General features: G+C 34.8%; 1 protein-coding gene across 6 annotated transcripts in view; it reads left to right on the top strand.

Moving 5' to 3' along the window:
* Positions 1-18657, top strand: part of LPGAT1 (lysophosphatidylglycerol acyltransferase 1) — a 136449-nt gene that overhangs the window by 97690 nt on the left and 20102 nt on the right. For 5 of the 6 annotated variants that reach the window (XM_043484698.1, XM_043484699.1, XM_043484697.1 and 2 more), the window contains exons 4-6: positions 79-174; positions 2899-3172; positions 6476-6602. In XM_043484698.1, the coding sequence (XP_043340633.1) occupies positions 79-174; positions 2899-3172; positions 6476-6602 (497 nt within the window). Of the gene's footprint in view, positions 1-78; positions 175-2898; positions 3173-6475; positions 6603-13050; positions 13109-18657 lie in introns of those variants that run through there. The other variant, XM_043484701.1, reaches the window with a different exon arrangement.

The raw sequence follows: 18657 nt of genomic DNA, 5'->3' as shown, positions 1-18657 counted from the left end.
AATTTAGATACTGGCTAGACTGTACTCAGTATTTTTTCTATCCAATATTTAATTATTTTTTGCTTTTAAATATTTCAGGTTGTTGCTCAGATGATGTGGTTGATGGATCATATTTTTAAATACACAAACTTTGGAATTGTTTCTCTAATTCATGGAGACTTCTTTATAAGACAGGTAACTAATGAGCATTTTTTTCCATAGTGAGAGTCTTGATCAGTCTGATTCTTTAGTGTAAAAAGAGACATCACAAAACTAGTTAAAATAGGTAGAGCCTCTTCTAGTTATCTCAGGGAGCTGGGAATCTGTTCCCTAAAACAGAGTTTGAATTATTTCAGTCTGAATTTGAGTAGGCATAAGTGTTAAAAATGCAAATATTTTCATCTCTACTCTCCTCCTCCCTTTCTAAACAGTTTTCAAGCACCTGCCACATTCTCAGCTCTTCTGAGATCACTGTTAATTTTATTTACGAGTCACTGTTACATGACACAGAAGATACCTAAATTAACAATTGTGAGATTGTTAAATAAGATTACCAGTAGGGAGAATATTAAATAATTAAATAAATAAGAGAAAATATTTTGTGAATTCATAATATGAAAACTGAGTACATCAGATTTCTGTAAATCCAGAAAAACCTTAGAGGAGAACATAATACATGGCATAAATTTAAAGAATGAGTATGAGTTTGATGTACGAAGATGGATTGGGAATGGATCCCAAGCATTAGGAATAGTTTAGTAGGAAAAAAAAATACTCACCTATCAAAATAGTGTTTCCCTGATATGCTACTTAGAGTCACATGCTTTATTTTCTCAAAACTGGATAACTGAAATATGATATCAAGAGTTTTTATGTATGGTGATGCCACACTAATCTACTGTTTATATATTTAGCAACTTCACCTTGGATGGTGCGGTACCTTGTACATATTAATTTATTTACTGAATTGCTGGTGAATCTAATTAAACCTCTTCTGAGAACTGCAAATTCAGAAATAAGCTGGAATAATGTAGAAAAACTTCTGAGCTCTATGAAAATACATATCCCAAAACACATAAACTTTGCTTCAGACAGTTTTATGTACAAAACTTTTTTTTCCCATTCTTATAATTGCTTTGTTCCTTCTGGGAAGGCCCTTGGTTTTTCTGAGCAGAGAGATGGGAAAAAAAGCAGGCTTGGAACCTCAGGAAGAACTGAGAATGGGGATTGGCCACAATAAGACTGAGACAAAATAAGCAGATCAACTTATAAGTGATTCAGAGCAACTTAATGAAGAAAGCAACCTAACATCTTAGTGTCGCTGGAGGGAAAGACAGCAGAACTGACAATTGAAGCAGTCTGGGTGGAGTCCAGAGGAAAAGCTGTATGAACTGCTTAGGAGTCTGAGGAAATTATTGAATTTATGGTGTTGTAACAGTTGGCCTTGTTACCATGATGATCCTTAGGCCTCAAGAAGAGGCTAAATTAAACTAAATTGTCAGTGAACTTTGAGGAGTTGAAAATAGAAAATAATGTACTCCAAAACATTTCCTTTTTTTATTACAGTGTTTTGCATACTTAAGACTATATTTCAGATTATTGGAGAGACTTACAAATTCACTTATAAAGAGCAAAAATATTTTCCCTGTTAGATAGTAATTAAAATCTATAACTTGAGGGTAAGAGAGAGAGAAAAAAAATATTAATATTAAAGAAAATCTCTTGGGCCTTTGCTACTAGACATTTTTAATAAAATATTTCCAAGGATATTAAAAATAGTTTACATGTAGTCTTGGGAACTTAATAAAGTTTAATCATAATCAGTTCCATAAATCAGCTAAGAAAATTGTTACTTGTTTTGCTCTTGGAATAATTTAAAGACTGAAAGCATACAAATTATTTGGGGGAGCTTCTGTAATTTTGTTGGCTGGAAAATTACTAGCAAATTGATCATACTGAAAGGAAGAACCTTTCTAATATTTAGTCATAAGTTTGGGACTTTCCTGAAAATGCTTCTGAATTCTTTTTTTCAGTATCCAAGTTATCCTCTTTCCTTACTTTCCCTCACAACTGAGACCCAGTCCATCAGAACATCCTGTTAGCATTCAGACTTTTTCCTGGATGTATGCACCTCTCATCTATATCCTGTAGTTGAATCTCATCAAACTCCCCTGTCCAGACTCTACAGCAGTCTCCTAACTTATTTCCTGCAGTCTTTTTGTCACCAGAGCCAGAAGATATTTAATGTAAATAAGATCATGAAACTTTTTGAAAACAGTTTAATGACATCCCATCCCAAATTACTGCTCACCAAACTCGAGGCCTTTCTCATATGATCTCCACCTCTCTGCAATTCTCAGCCACACTGACCTTGTCATGCTCTCTGAAATGCCAAGGTTACTCCCACCTCAGGGCCCTGTGTCTCTTGTCCTTATCACTTTTGTCTCTGCCACTCACATTCACATGGCTTATTCTCTCACATTATCAGCTCTTTGCTTAAATTTCACCTCCCTGGAGTTGCTTCCCCCGACCCTGTTGCATTTCTCCAGCCTCTTACTCTTCTTCCTAACACTTATTACCAGTTGCATGAATTCTCCATGAGGGTGTCTTACTTTTCCATCTCTAAGAGGTGCCTGGCAAGTAAGTAGTAGGTACTCCGTAAATACTCACTAATGATGAGTGAATAAACTCTCAGGGGCAATTAGAGCAATTTGTTTCTGCAGAGAGAAGGGTTTATTTGTGTAAGTGCTAATAACTTCCTTTTGCCACTGTGGTCAAAAGGGGAAGTAACAGGGTGCAGGGGGAAGTCACTATTCTAGCCTGTGTTTGGGATTTACTCTGGAAGCAGTAATTTCTAGCATTTATGGTCTTTAAATTTCAAACATGCCTATGCTTATTATACATATATCTACCCTCTAGGGAAAATCTCATCGTGACCAACAGCTTCTTCTTCTTAAGAAGCACCTAGAAAATAATTACAGGAGCAGAGATCGAAAATGGATTGTTCTGTTTCCAGAAGGGGGCTTCCTCAGGAAGAGGCGAGAAACCAGTCAGTCATTTGCCAAGAAAAATAACTTGCCATTTCTTACACATGTCACTTTGCCGAGAGTTGGGGCAACAAAAATTATTTTGCGTGCACTTGTAGCACGACAGGAAAATGGAAGTCCAGCAGGAGGAGACACTAAGGAATTAGGTATGATGGCTTTTAGCATTTTTTTCTTTTCTTGGAATTAGAGGCTTTTCTGGAGTTCTTTTTTATATTTATAATTTTGTTGAATAGAAATAATACTGAGGAAGAAGATGAAAATATAATTTAAAATATTTATTTGTTTGGCTATGTTGGGTTTTAGTTGCAGCTCATGGCTCACATGTGGGATCTTAGTTCCCCAACCTGGAATTGAACCCGCATCCCCTGCATTGGAAGGCACATCCTAAGCCACTGGACTGCCAGGGAAGTCCTGAAAATATAACTTTTTAATGTTACTATTTACAAAGTAGTCCAGGCTTACAGTAAGTTTTTCAAATAGTATAGGAATATATAAGGTCAAAGGTGTCTTTCCCTTCCTGTATACCTTTCTCCTGGCCATCCCCACTGCTTCAGCTGCCATCCCTGTAAATATCTTTTCACATATGTGGAGCATGTAAGTAGTGTAAATTCCTATAAGTGGAATTACTATATTAAAAGATACAGGAATAGAAATGACTAATTTGAAAAACTGTAAGCAAATGAAATTGTAATGATATATATATATATTGCATTTATCAAATTTAGAAAGTTTTTTTTTTTTAATACAGAGAATGAGTTTAATACATTTGGGCAATATTTATTGAAAGTCTTAAAAATTTGATTAGTTACTCCACTGCATATAAATAATACTTATCAAAATAGAATGATCTGAAATACTGGTGCAGTAGTTTATCACAGAATTATGTCAAATGGCAGGAAATTGGAAATAGCCAGAAGAGAGAATAGATACGTAATTATTAAATATCCATCTAACAGAATACAACACAGCCATTGTGAATGATGTCTGTGGACTTAGAAAATGCTTCTGCTCTATAATATTAATGGAGTAGGAGGAACATAACAACTCTTGTGTAAACAATATGAGCTTAAATATGTAAATAATAAGGCAGTAGAAAATTTGTGAAAGGAAAGATTCTAGAATATTAGTGATTGCTTCTCTGAGTTGTAACATCATGGATAGTTTTTCCCCATTTCTTGATACTTTTCTGAATTAAAAAAAAATATTACGTATTACTTTTATGGCCAGGAAAAAGTAAACCAGCCTCAAAGGTGCAGCTCTCTTGCAGATGGTCTGGTGAGGTATGCAGATCTGCAGCATCTGTTGTGCAGACAACGTGAAGGCTCTTTTGAACAATTTTCTCTAAGACACTATGAATGTTTGCTGATAAATTATAAATCAAAAAGCTGAAAGAAACTGACTAGGTCTGTTTCCTTAGTAGCATTTTGCTATTTCTTTTAATAGTCTTTAGATAAAATAAAACTGGAAATGATGGACCCTCAGAAATATGTGTTATTTTAGATGGCAGTAAGGGTCAGATATAAAAATCATGCCATGAGATTGTGCTGAGTTCTTTTATTTGTTTTTTCCAAACAGCTGTCTGGCAGTCAGCTCTCTTGATCTTTAGACAAATTGAAAGAGTCTTTTAATAGAAAAGGAAGGTTCAGAATAGCTTCACGGCTGCAGAGACACTGTAGCAATGTCAGCCAAGCCAAAGCTTGAAGGCAAAGGTCTTCCGAACAGGATTAATTGCACTAATAAAGACTGCTGTTTTTAAATAGTTTTACCCAGTCAATATTCTGTAGTGGTCTAGATCCCAAAGGAATGGGTACTTATCATATTGATTACACACAAGGGAAGAAAAATGTTTTGTTTTGTTTTCCTTTTGGAGAGAAACAGTCTGTTTATAACCAAAGTGAAATTGTTTATTACTTTTCTTACCTTAGTTGAAATTTTTAGGCCTCTCACCTTCTGAGATGGCCCACACTCTGTGGAGTGTGTTTCTTCCAGGGCTGCACTCGCCTTCTGAGACAGATCACGTTCTGTCTATGGGATGTGTATCTCTCCAAATAAATCCACTTCTTACCTGTCAAGAAAAAAAAAATTTTTTTATTCTAGTAGATTAGGAAAAATCCCATAAGAAATGCTATAAAACTGTGTACCCCAAAACTAGTTTTACTTAAATTTTACCTTTTCTTCTCTATGTTTTGGTATTTGTATTTTATTTTATTTTTTGTGTTCATATTCACTATTTAGTATTTTATTCTATATAAACACAAACCATGCCTTCATGTTAGTTTTAAACATGTAAAAATAAAGTTGTATCTAATTAACTTTAAAAGGATTAGTATTTTCATTTTTGTATGATTTAATCAATATTAAACTGAACTCTGGTGATTTTTCCCAACCATTTTATTATAAAAATTTTTAAACATACATAAAAATTAAAAGAACTTTGCAATTTTGCAGTTAGCAGACCAACTAGATTTTACAGTTAACACTTTACTGTATTTGTTTTATCACATGTCTCTCCATCCTTCTATCTGTCTGTTAGTCCATCTTGGTGGTTTTTTTGGTTTTTTTTTAACGCAACTCAAGGTAAGTTGCAGTCATCACTTTAGCCCCAAACATTTCAGCCTGTATGTCATGGGTAGCTTGTTAAAATATCTCTCTTTACCTAACACTATTCCTTCAGCAATATATTATTTAAAAATTAAATTTTTTAAACTTATTTCTTATGTGAGTATTTTTTCCCCTTTAGAATGTTATCTAAAATTTCAAAAGAATTTTAGGCCAGGTTTTAATTATTTGACATTTTAAGTAAGATATTGTTGATTCCTTCTGTATATTTGGCCTTATGTTTAAAAAGTAAGTTTTATTGTTTTAAAGATCCTTTAATTACTTCAAACAAAGGATAGACCTTTACACTTTAAAGTCTACCTATTAGCATTCTCTGTGAGGATTCCCCTCTCAATTTTGCTCAACTTTGTACCCTGAGCTGGGAACAGAAAGAGCGTGCAGAGGACTGAAGTAAGCAGAACTTCCCCGGCCCCTCTCACAACAGTGGTTACCATCTGTTGTTCCTACCACAGGATGGACAGGTTTATTGCTTTATTTTTCTATAACTCTTGCCATAATGGGAGGGGTTTTTTGTTGTTGGTTTTGAACAAAAGCAGCAACTGAAGATCATGTGTGTCAATAAAATGCTTAGTTTTACTGCCTTATTCCAATATTTATTAATGTCTTCCAAGTATCACAAATCTTAGTGTTTGTATTATCTTGTGTTATATTTAGTGACTGGATTTTTTGTTTGTTTCGAGGTCTGCTTTTCACTTTCGTGATGTGATACTTTAGCTTCTGATGTTTGCAAGATGCTTTGTACTTTATATGCTTGCTGCAGGTTAGTTTTTTTTTTAATGTTATTTGATGCAAATAATATAAAAATTGATCCAATTTTATATTGTTCTCAGACAACAAATCAAAAGGCCTCCAGTGGATAATAGATACAACCATAGCTTATCCCAAAGCTGAACCCATAGATATTCAAACCTGGATCCTTGGATACAGGAAACCAGCAGTCACACATGTACATTACAGGTAAGATCCTGCATTAGTACTCAGCATAAATCCAACATAAAGTACTGTCTCTATCAGCCATAGGTTGACTAGGTCACCGCATGTATTATTCTTGGCCACAAGGACACCCTGGGGGATAGGAAAAGAAAGATTGGTGTTTTGTTTGGCTGTTGGGAGGATTTTGGCTTTATTTTAACCCCTAGCTTTCTTAATTCCAAAACAGTCTGTTTATTGCATATTCTAGATTTGTCCTGTCAGGAATAACACCTTTGAAATTAAAGTAAATGAACATACATGGTACTCCTTACCCATTTTTGGTTTTCTGTTTTGTTTGTTTGTTTATTGTTCTCAGAAGAATTGGTTTCTGTTCAGACTCTCCAGTTGTTTGGTTATATTTTAAAATTTTTAAACAAGAATGAAATGTTTCCAATTAGAATAAGAGATTTAAAATGCAGCATTAGAAATCATATATATACAGATGTGAATAATACAAATAATGACATTAGATCTCTTTCTCTTTTAATGTGGGGAGATTGGCAAGAAAAACTAAGTAGCATTGACTGCTTAAAGTGGGGAATAGGTGCACACAGATAGAAGGTAGTTTGGAAACTATGAAGTTCACTGAAAAATGATAATTTTGCTTAATGTTGGCGTAGATATAGGTAGATTTAAAAGTCTATTCATGAATGTATTCTTTTTCTGCCATTAAGCATATCTTATCCAGAACATTACTGTTGGCCCCAAATTACTACAAGCCAGTTTTGCTTCACGTGACATAGAAAATGTTTTTCTTCTTCATCTCAACTGACTTTTTAAAGATAAAGCAACACCCATTCTTAGAGAATTTAATTGAAATGATCACTTTGGTAATTTGGTGTAGTACTTTTGCTAGTCCTCCCCCCCAACCCAGTAAAATTTAGAAGAGTATACATGTGATTGGAGAAGGAAATGGCAACTCACTCCAGTGTTCTTGCCTGGAGAATCCCATGGACAGAGGAGCCTGGTGAGCGGTCCACGGGGTCGCAAAGAGTCGGACAGGACTGAGCGACGAAACAACAGCAGCAATGCTTGTGATAGCTGGGCTTCCCTGGCGACTCAGTGGTAAAGAAGGTGCCTGCCACTGCAGGAGATGAGCGTTTGACCCTTGGGTCAGGAAGATCTCCAGGAAGAGGAAATGGCAACCCACTCCAATATCTTGCCTGGGAAATCCCATGGACAGAGGAGCCTGGTGGGCTACAATCCATAGGGTCACAAAGTGTTGGGCATGACTTAGCGTGTCCAACATGCCTTAGCAACTAAACGACAGCAACAACAACGACATGTGAGAGTCAGAAAGGAATTATTCCATTTTGCTCAGTATTTATCAGATCCCACTTATTGCATGTATTTTAATTTCTCTACTTCAAAAGAAATAATGCAATTAGTAGCAAAGTTTGCAAAGAGCCAATATAATAGATCACTACTACCACTTAAAATGCAGTTGTTTTAGAGCAAATCAAATTTGGAGATAGTAGTGACTAAATGAAACATAATGCTAGGAGAAACTCCAAGTTGAAAGCACCAAATCCTAACCACTAAACCACCAGGGAAGTGAAACTCCAAGTTGAAAGTACACACAGGTTAAAGAGAAGTTTAACAGTTCATAAGTATTAAATTTGTAATAGGTTTCTGTGTATATGAAGTATTTTTATCGTATTTTAAGTAGATTTCATGGAAGGTAGTCTGATGCGAAGAACTGACTCATTTGAAAAGACCCTGATGCTGGGACAGATTGAAGGCGGGAGGAGAAGGGGACGACAGAGGATGAGATGATTGGATGGCATCACTGACTCAATGGACATGAATTTGGGTAGGCTCCGGGAGTTGGTGGTGGACAGGGAAGCCTGGCGTGTTGCAGTCCATGGGGTCACAAAGAGTTGGACACGACTGAGCGACTGAACTGAATGAACTGAACTGAATAGAAGGTAGTAACTCTCCTTCCCTGTGCAATCATCTTGGAGCCTGCTGAGAATAGCAGAGTGTCCTTCTGGGTGGCTGGAGCACTCTATTATTATACTGTATTATTATACTGTAACATTGCTGACCATCAGAGTACACTTGGGAAACAATAAAATTGCCATCATTTATTTACCATTAATCAGTGGTTAGGCCATTTTAAATTTCTTTAATGCATTTCTTTTCTCTTCTTGGAAATTATTGTCAAGGCTACTAAGTGGATTCCACTACCTGTTCTGTATTTCTTTGCAATGTACTGTGACAGGTGTACGGAGATCTCTGAGCAAGAAAGACATTTCCCCTACCAAGTGACTTCAGCCATAATGCGTTAGTACAATTAAGTGCTTAGAAAACATTTGGTCTTTAGTTAAATAGGAGAAGAATATCCAGTTACCAGAATGTGCAGCTGAATGTTCTTTTAGATTTTATGTTTCTGTACTGATGCTTAGGGAGAAAAATTAGAAGAATGCAATAGCTAATTTTAACTGTCCTGAAATAAACTGTTTTTTCTTCCAAAAGCAGTTTTCTACATTGTCAGTTCAATTCTTACTTCTTAGGATTATGTTGATTTTTAGGATTTCTGGAAGAGATGAACTCTAAATATACATATTGTTGTATACTATAGAATACTTTCCTAAAATACCACATAAATGAGAAAGTTAAAATTTGTGACGTGGTTATTTATTAGATTCTATCCTATGAACAGGTCTTAAATAACAGTGCTGTAAATGCATTGTTTGAGCACCAAATGATACACTGATTTTTGAAGTGTTTAAAAGGCTACACAAAGTACTGTTACTAAGATATATAAGGTTTGTATGGGTTATCGATAAATCCAGTACTAATAAATTAGCATTCTGCATAGATTGGAACTAAACTACTTTAATGGAGAAGGAAATGACAACCCACTCCAGTATTCTTGCCTGGAAAATTCCATGGACAGAGGAGCCTGGTGGTACAGTGCATGGGGTCGCAGAGTTGGCCCGAGTGAGTGACTAAGCACAAGTTCCTTTAAAAGCTATCTATTCTTTACTTCCCAATGCTATATGTTATTTAACTAGGGAAGTATTTTTTGTTACTATGGATACAACTGCATTATGGATCTCTTTCATAAGTGAAGGTTGTTTTAAAAGAGGAAAGTGAAAGAAGAAAGTGAAGTCGCTCAGTCATGTCTGACTCTTTGCAACCGCATGGACTGTAGCCTGCCAGGCTCCTCTGTCCATGGGATTTTCCAGGCAAGAATACTGGAGTGGGTTGCCATTTCCTTCTCCAGGGAATCTTCCCAACCCAGGGATCTAACCCAGGTCCCCCCCCACACTGCAGGCAGACTCTTTACCATCTGAGCCACCAGGGAAGCCCCTTTAAAAGAGGAACTAACGCCTAAATATGAGAACCATTTGAGGGGAACAACTTTTTCCTCCCCTTCATATTACAGTCACATCAAAAGACAGCTTATTCCTGTAAAGTAGAAGTGGGCACAGTGTGCTGCTGTTAAGGAATTAGTAGCAAAATTAAACATGAATTAGATTTTAATTACAGGGATAGAATGTTATAGAGATAAAAGCAAAAGTAACCTGTCCTTAATACACAGGTCTGCTTCACTCCAAATTAGAAAAAGTGAGTTGGAGAAGATGATTCTCTCGTGCAGAAATAGCTTATATTTCTAAAAGTCTTAAAATAAGTTATAACCATAAGTGTAGTGGAATAGATAAATTGCTAAATAGATAATTTAAATAGATAAATTGTTACTTTCATGTCTAATTTGATTGGAAAGTTGGTAACTTTGAAGGTGTTCAGTTAGAGACTTTGGGTAGTAAATTATTTTCTGTTTGTAGGAGGGTGGGAATTAATTCAGAAAAGTACTATTTAATGAATATTTTGAAAGAAAATATATTCACTAGCAAGAATGGACACGTGTTAACGTTCTGACGTATTTGCCTCAGGATAGTTTTATCAGTAAAGAAAATACAGCATTTCTAGAATGCAGTACTTGTTGAATGTATGAATGCTAAAGTTTGTGCTATTTAGACATGGATTGTCCAGTTACAGCAGCCACTAGCCACATATGCTGTTGAGCACTTAAAATGTAGCTAGTCTGATTTGAGATGTTCTGTATGTGTAAAATACACAGTGAATTTTAAAGACTAGTAGGAAAAAGGAATATAAAATATCTCACTAATAATTTTTGTTGATATACTAAAATGATATTTTAGATTTAGGGGATTAAAGGATTTAATTTCTTTAATGTTATTAGATGCTCTCTATTGTGTACTTTGTAAAACATTAAATATATTTTTAAAAATAAAAGCATGTAACTATGAAAATATGTCACAGAGGGAAAAAAATCTCTCCCAGCATGCTCACATAAATTTTTTTTTTATATTTCAATATTGTTTTATGTATGTTTATAGTGTAGCTGCAGTTGTAATATGCATAAAAGTTATTTTTATTCTACTTTATTCCACATTGCATTTTAATGAATGTTAAACCTGAACTACACATGTTCTAGATGTTACGATTACAAATTTTATAAGTATTTTTAAGTACCTTTCTGAAGTTTTTACATTTTTAGTGGCTTCCCAAAATCCTGGCTACTAGATACATTTAATTATCCCTATTGATCATAGACTTCTCAGGTTTCATTCTTGATTTTAATAATACTATGCTGAATTCCCTTGTGGCTCAGACGGTAGTGTCTGGCTACAACTCGGGAGACCCGGGTTTGATCCCTGGGTCGGGAAGATTCCTCTGGAGAAGGAAATGGCAACCCACTCAAGTACTTTTGCCTGGAAAACCCCATAGACGGAGGAGCGTGGTAGGCTACAGTCCATGAGGTCGCAAAGAGTCGGACATAACTGAGCGACTTCACTTTCACTTTCATGCTGAATGTCAGTACGTACCTATAGTTTATCCTACCCCATGTTTTAGATTTTTTTATAATAGATATATTTAGCCTGTTAGTTCTGATGTTAGATTGGAGAGTGTTATTAAAATTACAGAAAAACTTATTTATCAGAAAAATTACCAACATTTAAAAATGGTATAATATTTTGTTAATGTTATGCATAAACCTATAATGTTTGTGATTAATATTATATCACTTTGATTTTTCTTTCTGTTTTTTCCCTTCTTAAAACAAGTTACAAGTTTTTATCAGTTTTGGGGGCTATAATTTCAGAAATAGTGTTTTCCTCCAAAACTTTTTGTTACGGAAAATTTCAAACCTAGAAATGAAACCCGATGTACTTGTTTTATACTTATAGTGAATGTTGTTTCCTCTGTGTTATTTCCCAGGTTCCAATGGATTATTTTGAAGGAAGGCTCAGACATTATGTCATTTTATTTGTAAATGTTTTATTATATATTCTCTAAAATGTAATAATTCTTTTTGTAAAAAACAGTACACAGTATCATACCTAAAATATTAATAGTTTATTAATATTATCAACTATCTAGTCAGTCATCAATTTTCCTGGATTGTCTCATAAATTATTACTATTATTTTTTTTTATAAATAATTTTTTTGACACTTTGGATTCAGTTAACTTGCAATTGAATTGGTTGATGTATCTCAAGTTTCTTTTGTGTCCAGATTCCTCCTCCTTTTATTTTCATTGTAGCTTATTTTTTTGAAATACCGTATCATCTGCCCTGTAGAGTTCATATAGTTTTTGTTTTGCTGATTGTATCCTGTGTATTTCTCTGTTCGCTATATTTCCTATAAATTTGTGGGTAGGTACTACAACTTCATCAGATTAAGGGTTAAATTTATTTCACAAGAAATATTTTGTAAGTGATGATGCTTACTTCTATCAAAGAGGTAAATAATGTCTGATTGTCAGAAATAGTTTTTGAATGCTGTTATTAGTTTAAAAGTTTCAAACAAATATATCCAGTGCTTTGAGAAAAAAAATGATACCTTCTTATACCATCCCTTTAACCCCAAACAATAATGTCAGAAACTTCAATTTAGAGTTGTGACCTCTTCTGGCATATAACATATAAAGAGAATCAATTTGTCTAAGATACCCTGATAGTGATGGATTAAGAAAGTCCATAGTCTTTTATTGTTAAATGAGTCATTAAAAAAGATTTTTCCCTACTATGTCCCTAACTATAAAGATATTGAAATTATTCCAAACTTCATTGACAAATGAGCTATAAATCATCCACTGGGATGATGGATAGTTGTATTAATTAGGGTTCTTCAGAGAAATAGAACCAACAGGATATAGAGAGAGATCAAGAATAGATTTATTACAGGAGTTGGCTCTCCTGGTTATGGAAGCAAGGAAGTCCCATGATCTAGTATCTGCAAGCTGGAGAACCAGGAAAGCCAGTGGTCCCAAGGTCTGAGAAAGGTGGGGAAGGAAGTCTGAAAGCCTAAGAACTAGGGGCACTGATGTTCTAGAGCAGCAGCAGGAGGTCTTAGCAAAGACAGTGGACTCCCCCTTCTTCCACTTTTCTGTTCTAGTCAGGCCCTCAGTGGATTAGACGCTGCCCACCAGCATTGGTGAAGCGGATCTTCTTCACTTAAGTCTCCTGATTTGAATGATAATCTCTTCCAGTGGCATCCTTAGAGCATACCCTTATAGCACACCAAACATTGTTTCAGGTAATGTAAAACATTATTTTTTATTTATTTATTTACAAATAATGTAAAACATTATTTGGACATCCTTTAGCCCAGTCAGGTTGACACATTGCAATGGCCTATGTAGAAAACCCAAGAAAGTGAGTTCACCTCTTTTTATAGAGTTCAGCAATCTTGATATAAAATCATCACAGAAAAATCAATATTATCTCTTTATCCTGACAATACATATAAAATGTGATTTTTTTAAAAAGATGCTTATCTGAGAAACAAGAAGACTATTAAGTATTTACCAATAAAACTTAAGAAAAAATGTAGAAGGCTTCTATGAAGGAAAATATAAAACTACATTGAAGAACATAAAAAAACTGAAAAAGTGGAAAGAGATACTGTGTTCATAGGGGGAAGGCTGAAAAGTATAGAGATGTCAATTCTCCCAATCTATAAATTTAATTAAATTTAATCTATAAACTTAATATAATTGTAGTTACATTATATCCAGGAGCATTAGGATCAGAATTCAGGATGTTTTTTCTGGAAACTTGACAGATGGTTCTAAAATTCACTTGAGAGAGTAAAGACAAATGAATAGCTAAGATAGTTTTGAAGATAAACAGGACAGAGGAATTCTTCCTACCAGATGTCAAGGCTTACTGTAATTAAAACAGTGTACTTTAAGGGCAGGATTAGATCAATGGAAAGATTAGAGAATCTGGATTTACTTGGGAACTAGTGTATGGTTGATGATTTTCTAACTATATTTTCTATATTTGGTAGTTTTAAAGGGGATATTTGAAGGCCATCGATAGAGATAAAATAGTGTTACTTCTTAGAAACTACAATTAAGTTCTGAAAAACACAATAAGTGAGACATCATATATCCTATTTCATCCATTAAGATACATATTTTTTCACATAATAATATCTCTGAAACTGAGAGTCATCTTAAAACCCCGTAAAATAAAGCTTTAGTTATTATTTAATTGGGCTTCCCTTATGGCTCAGCTGGTAAAGAATCCACCTGCAATGCGGGAGACCTGGGTTCGATCCCTGGGTTGGGAAGATCCCCTGGAGAAGGGAAAGGCTACTCATTCCAGTATTCTGGCCTAGACAATTCCATGGATATCCATGGGGTCGCAAAGAGTTGGACACAACTGAACGACTTTCACTTCACTTCTCTTCACATTATTTAATTAGATATTTGGCATGCTGCTAAGAAAAGTAGTTGCTGCCTCTCTCCTCTCCCCCTCTGCCTCTGGGGAGTGAATCTTTGTACTATTTTAGGCCTTTAGTTTGTTTGTTTTTTACAGTGTGAATGTATTAATTCTTCAATTTAAAAAATTATTTGAGGACTTCCCTGGTGGTTCAGTGGTTGGGAATCTGCATGCCGCAGGGCAACTACACCACAACCTCTGAGCCCGCACCCTAAAGCCTGCAACCTGCAACTCCTGAAGCCTGCATGCCCTAGATCCCTGCTCTGAAACAGGAGATGCCACCTCAGTGAGAAGCCTGTACAACACTACTGGAGAGTAACCCCTACTCGCTGCAACTAGAGAAAGCCCGTGCACAGCAAGGAAGACCCAGCATAGCCAAAAATAAATAAATAAAATTTTAAAAATTGATTGAAAAAAGAAATTGCCCACAGAATTTAGAATTTAATAATCATCTGAGTAATTGCACCAAAAGCATTTTCATCATGTAGTTATAAGAATTTAATAAGTTCACATTTAAATTGCATGCTATTTAATAAACACTAAATAGATTTTAACTCTTTAAATCAAACTATTGAAATGCTCAAATTGTATAGTCTAGGTTTTCTTATTCTAGTGCTTTATCCATAATTTTTTAAAATGTATTTGTTTTACATGACTGTGTTGGGTCTTAGTTGTGGCACACAGGACCTTCCTTGTGTCATGGGGGATTTTTCATTGTGGTGCAGGGATTCTCTACTTGCGGTGCAAGGACTTGGTAGTTGCAGCACACACGCTGAACTGCACTGCGGTATGTGGGATCTTAGTTCCCCAACTAGGGATCAAACCCACATCCCTTGCATTGCAAGGCGGATTCTTAACCACTGGACCACCAGGAAAGTCCCCTATCCATAATTTCAAAGTGAGTTTAAACAGCTTAAATTTGTGTAATAATTTTTTAGTATAAAATCTAGAATAAAGTAGAATATAATTAATGTATTAAAAATAAGTTATTCAACATATTGAGGTTTCAGATCACTTTTCTCAGTAACTGTGAGTAACTCTAAAGTAATACACACCTAAGTGGTACACACCAGGTACTGATGATGCAGGTTTAGAGGTTTACCACCTGAGGCCCCCAAATTACTCATCTGAAAGTAAGGTCATTAAATTGCCTCTTGAACTTTAAGTGACTTTTTTTCCCTAGCAAAAGGAAACATTGTCCTGTCTTTAGTTTTTCTTATAGAGCTTTTCTTTATCACCATAGGTATCACTCATTTCACCTCTATTTTCGCTGTCTAATGATTCTTTTCTTCCTATCTACTTTTCTTGTCATCTCTTGTTTTTTATTGCTTTGCCTCTGTGCCCTAGCTTTATCATGGAAAAGTCTGGATTTTTTCAAAGCTTCCAGTTGGAAAATGGGAAGTTACCCATTAAATTTAATCTTCAGGTTTTTAGTTCTGCTTGGCTGTTTTTATTGATGTTCACCACCCCCAAGTTATTTTTTCTTTTCTACCCCAACAGTTTTTTCTTTCTTCTTTAAGAAAACAAAACATTTTAGTTTGACACAATTCAGGATGCTTGACAACATTAAATAAGTGGTCTTAATTTAGGTTTGACTGTATTATGGATTGAATTCTGTATTTCTGTAATGAAATTGATGATTTGAAAGAGGGGTGAATCATCATTTCAAATAAGATAAAATCTCCATCCTCTACTTAGAAGATATGCTTAATCTCAAATTTTTATAAGAAGTTATACATGAAAGAAATTTTTTACTGTTAACACAGAACCAAGAATCTAATAACCTAAAATCTACTTTGCTAAGTTATTTTCATTGTATGAATCTGGAGAGAGTTAGCTTTAGAAATGAAGCTCTATCCTGCCTTCCTTGGCCCTCTGGGGGTTCATCTTTTCTTTTTCAGATTTCTCTAGAGTCAAGCATAGTTACTGCCATTGGTATTAAAAAAATGCTTTTTGTTTTCTAAGGAAGTTTTGTTGGAAATATTATAGCTTCCAAATTAAAAAAAAATTCTTAGAGTTTAAATTTTAATTGAATAATGGTTAAGCATAACTCTCACTGATCATTATTTATATTTTATAGTTACTTAAAGTCATTGAATTGGATCTGCAAAGTAGAAAGGCTAACTAGGTATTTTTGCCTAACCTTCCATTTAATACAGGAATATACACACAGACACGCACATGCACAGATTACTTAAACATAGACCTTCTCTAGAATCCTGTTTTTAGTCTTCTCTTTTTTCTCTCATGAAAGAGGTTCATGATAGGAGAGTGTGTGGAAGTGGATCCTGTGCAGGTGTACCTCTAGCTCTCAGTCTTTCTCCCAAGTTCCAAATCCTCACTTAGCTTTCTTTCCTCCACCTGGATACCCTGTCTTCTTCGAACCTAATATGTCTAGAACTTAACTCATTTTCCTTCACACAAACTTGTTTCTCCTGGCTTTCCAGTTGGGGTTTATGTTAACATAATTCTACCCTCACCCAGAATGAAAATTTTGGAGTTTTTTGACTCTTCCACTTTAAAATTTTATCCTCTCTCTCAAATTCAGCTGCCGGTTCCTATGAAAGTTACTTATGCAGTGTTTGTTTCTGTTCTCTCTTTTTATCTAAATGCCATAACCTAGCTCAGATTTCAGTACTTTTTACCTAGTATATGTTTGCCTATTAAATATTCCCTTTATTGATACTGATACTTTACCCTATCTTTTTTATTTCACTGCTATTCTCCTTTTCCTAAAGCATGGTGCCTTCTTTCCCCCTTTGTTTCTTTTCTTGTTTCTTTATTCCTTTGTTTCTCTTTTTTCTTTCCTTTTTTTGTTATAGACATTAGTGTAACACGGCATAATTTGAATGAAATCTGTAGATTGTAAATTTTAGATAATAGTAGCAGTGTTCATTTCCTGATTTTTATCATTGAAGCATAGTTATATAAAGCACTGTTCTTGTATTTTAAAAAACGTTCATGGAAGTATTTTAGGGGACACACTATCTGTAACTTACTCTCAAAAGTTGAGGAAAGACTATATAGATAGATCAGGAAAAAACATATATAGAAAGATGATAGAGTAAATATGAGAAATAATGATACTTTGGGAATCTGATTGAAGCATATATATGAATTCTTTGCAGTATTTTTGTAACTTTGCTTTGAGTCTGAAATTATTTCAAAATAAAAAAAATTTAAAGCCTTTAGAGAGATACAGAGAAATCTCTGTACCTTCTCCTCAATTTTGCTGTGAATCTTAAACTACTCTTTAAAAAAGAAAGTCTTAACAAAAATATTAAGAAGTCATTAGACTCATGGAAAACATAATAATGATTCTCGTTAGAATATATACCAGTGTTATATTTTGCTTACTGGATAGTTCAGTTCATTCAGCAAGCATTTGTGTCTCAAAGGATGCAACACAAAAAAGATATAATGAATAAATTTGGGGTATAAACAATGCTATCTCATTGTTTGTGCCCTCAGTGGCATGTTGGTTTGCTATAGCTCTGACTGTTACAGGAGCAGGACTCAAGTGATGCCTTTTCCATGTATCCTCTATCCTAAGTAGACATGCAAGCCCCTTCACTTAAACTTACCCAGAAACTCTTTTAAAGTCCTTATATAACCACATTCTGGTTTTAGATTATTTACTTCTCTTATTCGGCTCAGTTGTCCCTGACCAAGAAGGGAGGCAGTGATCTAGGTTCTGAGTATTTGCTATCTTTATTTAAACATAAACCTTAAAGTCACTCTGAATTCTCTCCTATATGATCCCAGGTTTGCTACCATAGAGCCTTGATTTATTCCTCTACTAAAGTGAGTAAAAGTTTATATCTGAGTTGCTGAATTATTTTTTCAGATAGCTGAATCGCTTTAAAAAAAAAACAAAAAACTTTTCTAGTGGATCCAGGAGGAAGCTCTAAATATTATTCCTTAGTATGCTGAGGATGAGGCCTGAGCAGCTTACCTAAGGACAGTGACTCAAAGCAAAACTTCTGGGAACTGAGTACTCAGAGATATTCTGATGTGTTAGGTTTGACAGGATCTGTTCTTGTCTATAAATCTATTTTTGGTGACAAGTAGTTTCCGTATTTCTGAGCTATTCTTATCATACTAGCCCTTGTGGTGTCAGTTAACCATGATTGTGTTGTTGATGGCTGTCTACAGATGGCACCTCATCAAGTTTTACCCTGGCAGATTACTTTGAATTTAATTCAGTTCAGCAAATTTGAGTTCCCACAGAAGAGGGGGCACTGATTTATACACTGGATATGCAAAGATGAGT

This window comes from Cervus canadensis, chromosome 13 (assembly GCF_019320065.1).
Source record: "Cervus canadensis isolate Bull #8, Minnesota chromosome 13, ASM1932006v1, whole genome shotgun sequence".
Classification (NCBI taxonomy): domain Eukaryota; kingdom Metazoa; phylum Chordata; class Mammalia; order Artiodactyla; family Cervidae; genus Cervus; species Cervus canadensis.
Note: the sequence above shows the minus strand (reverse complement) of the source record. Positions and strands in the feature narration are given on the sequence as shown.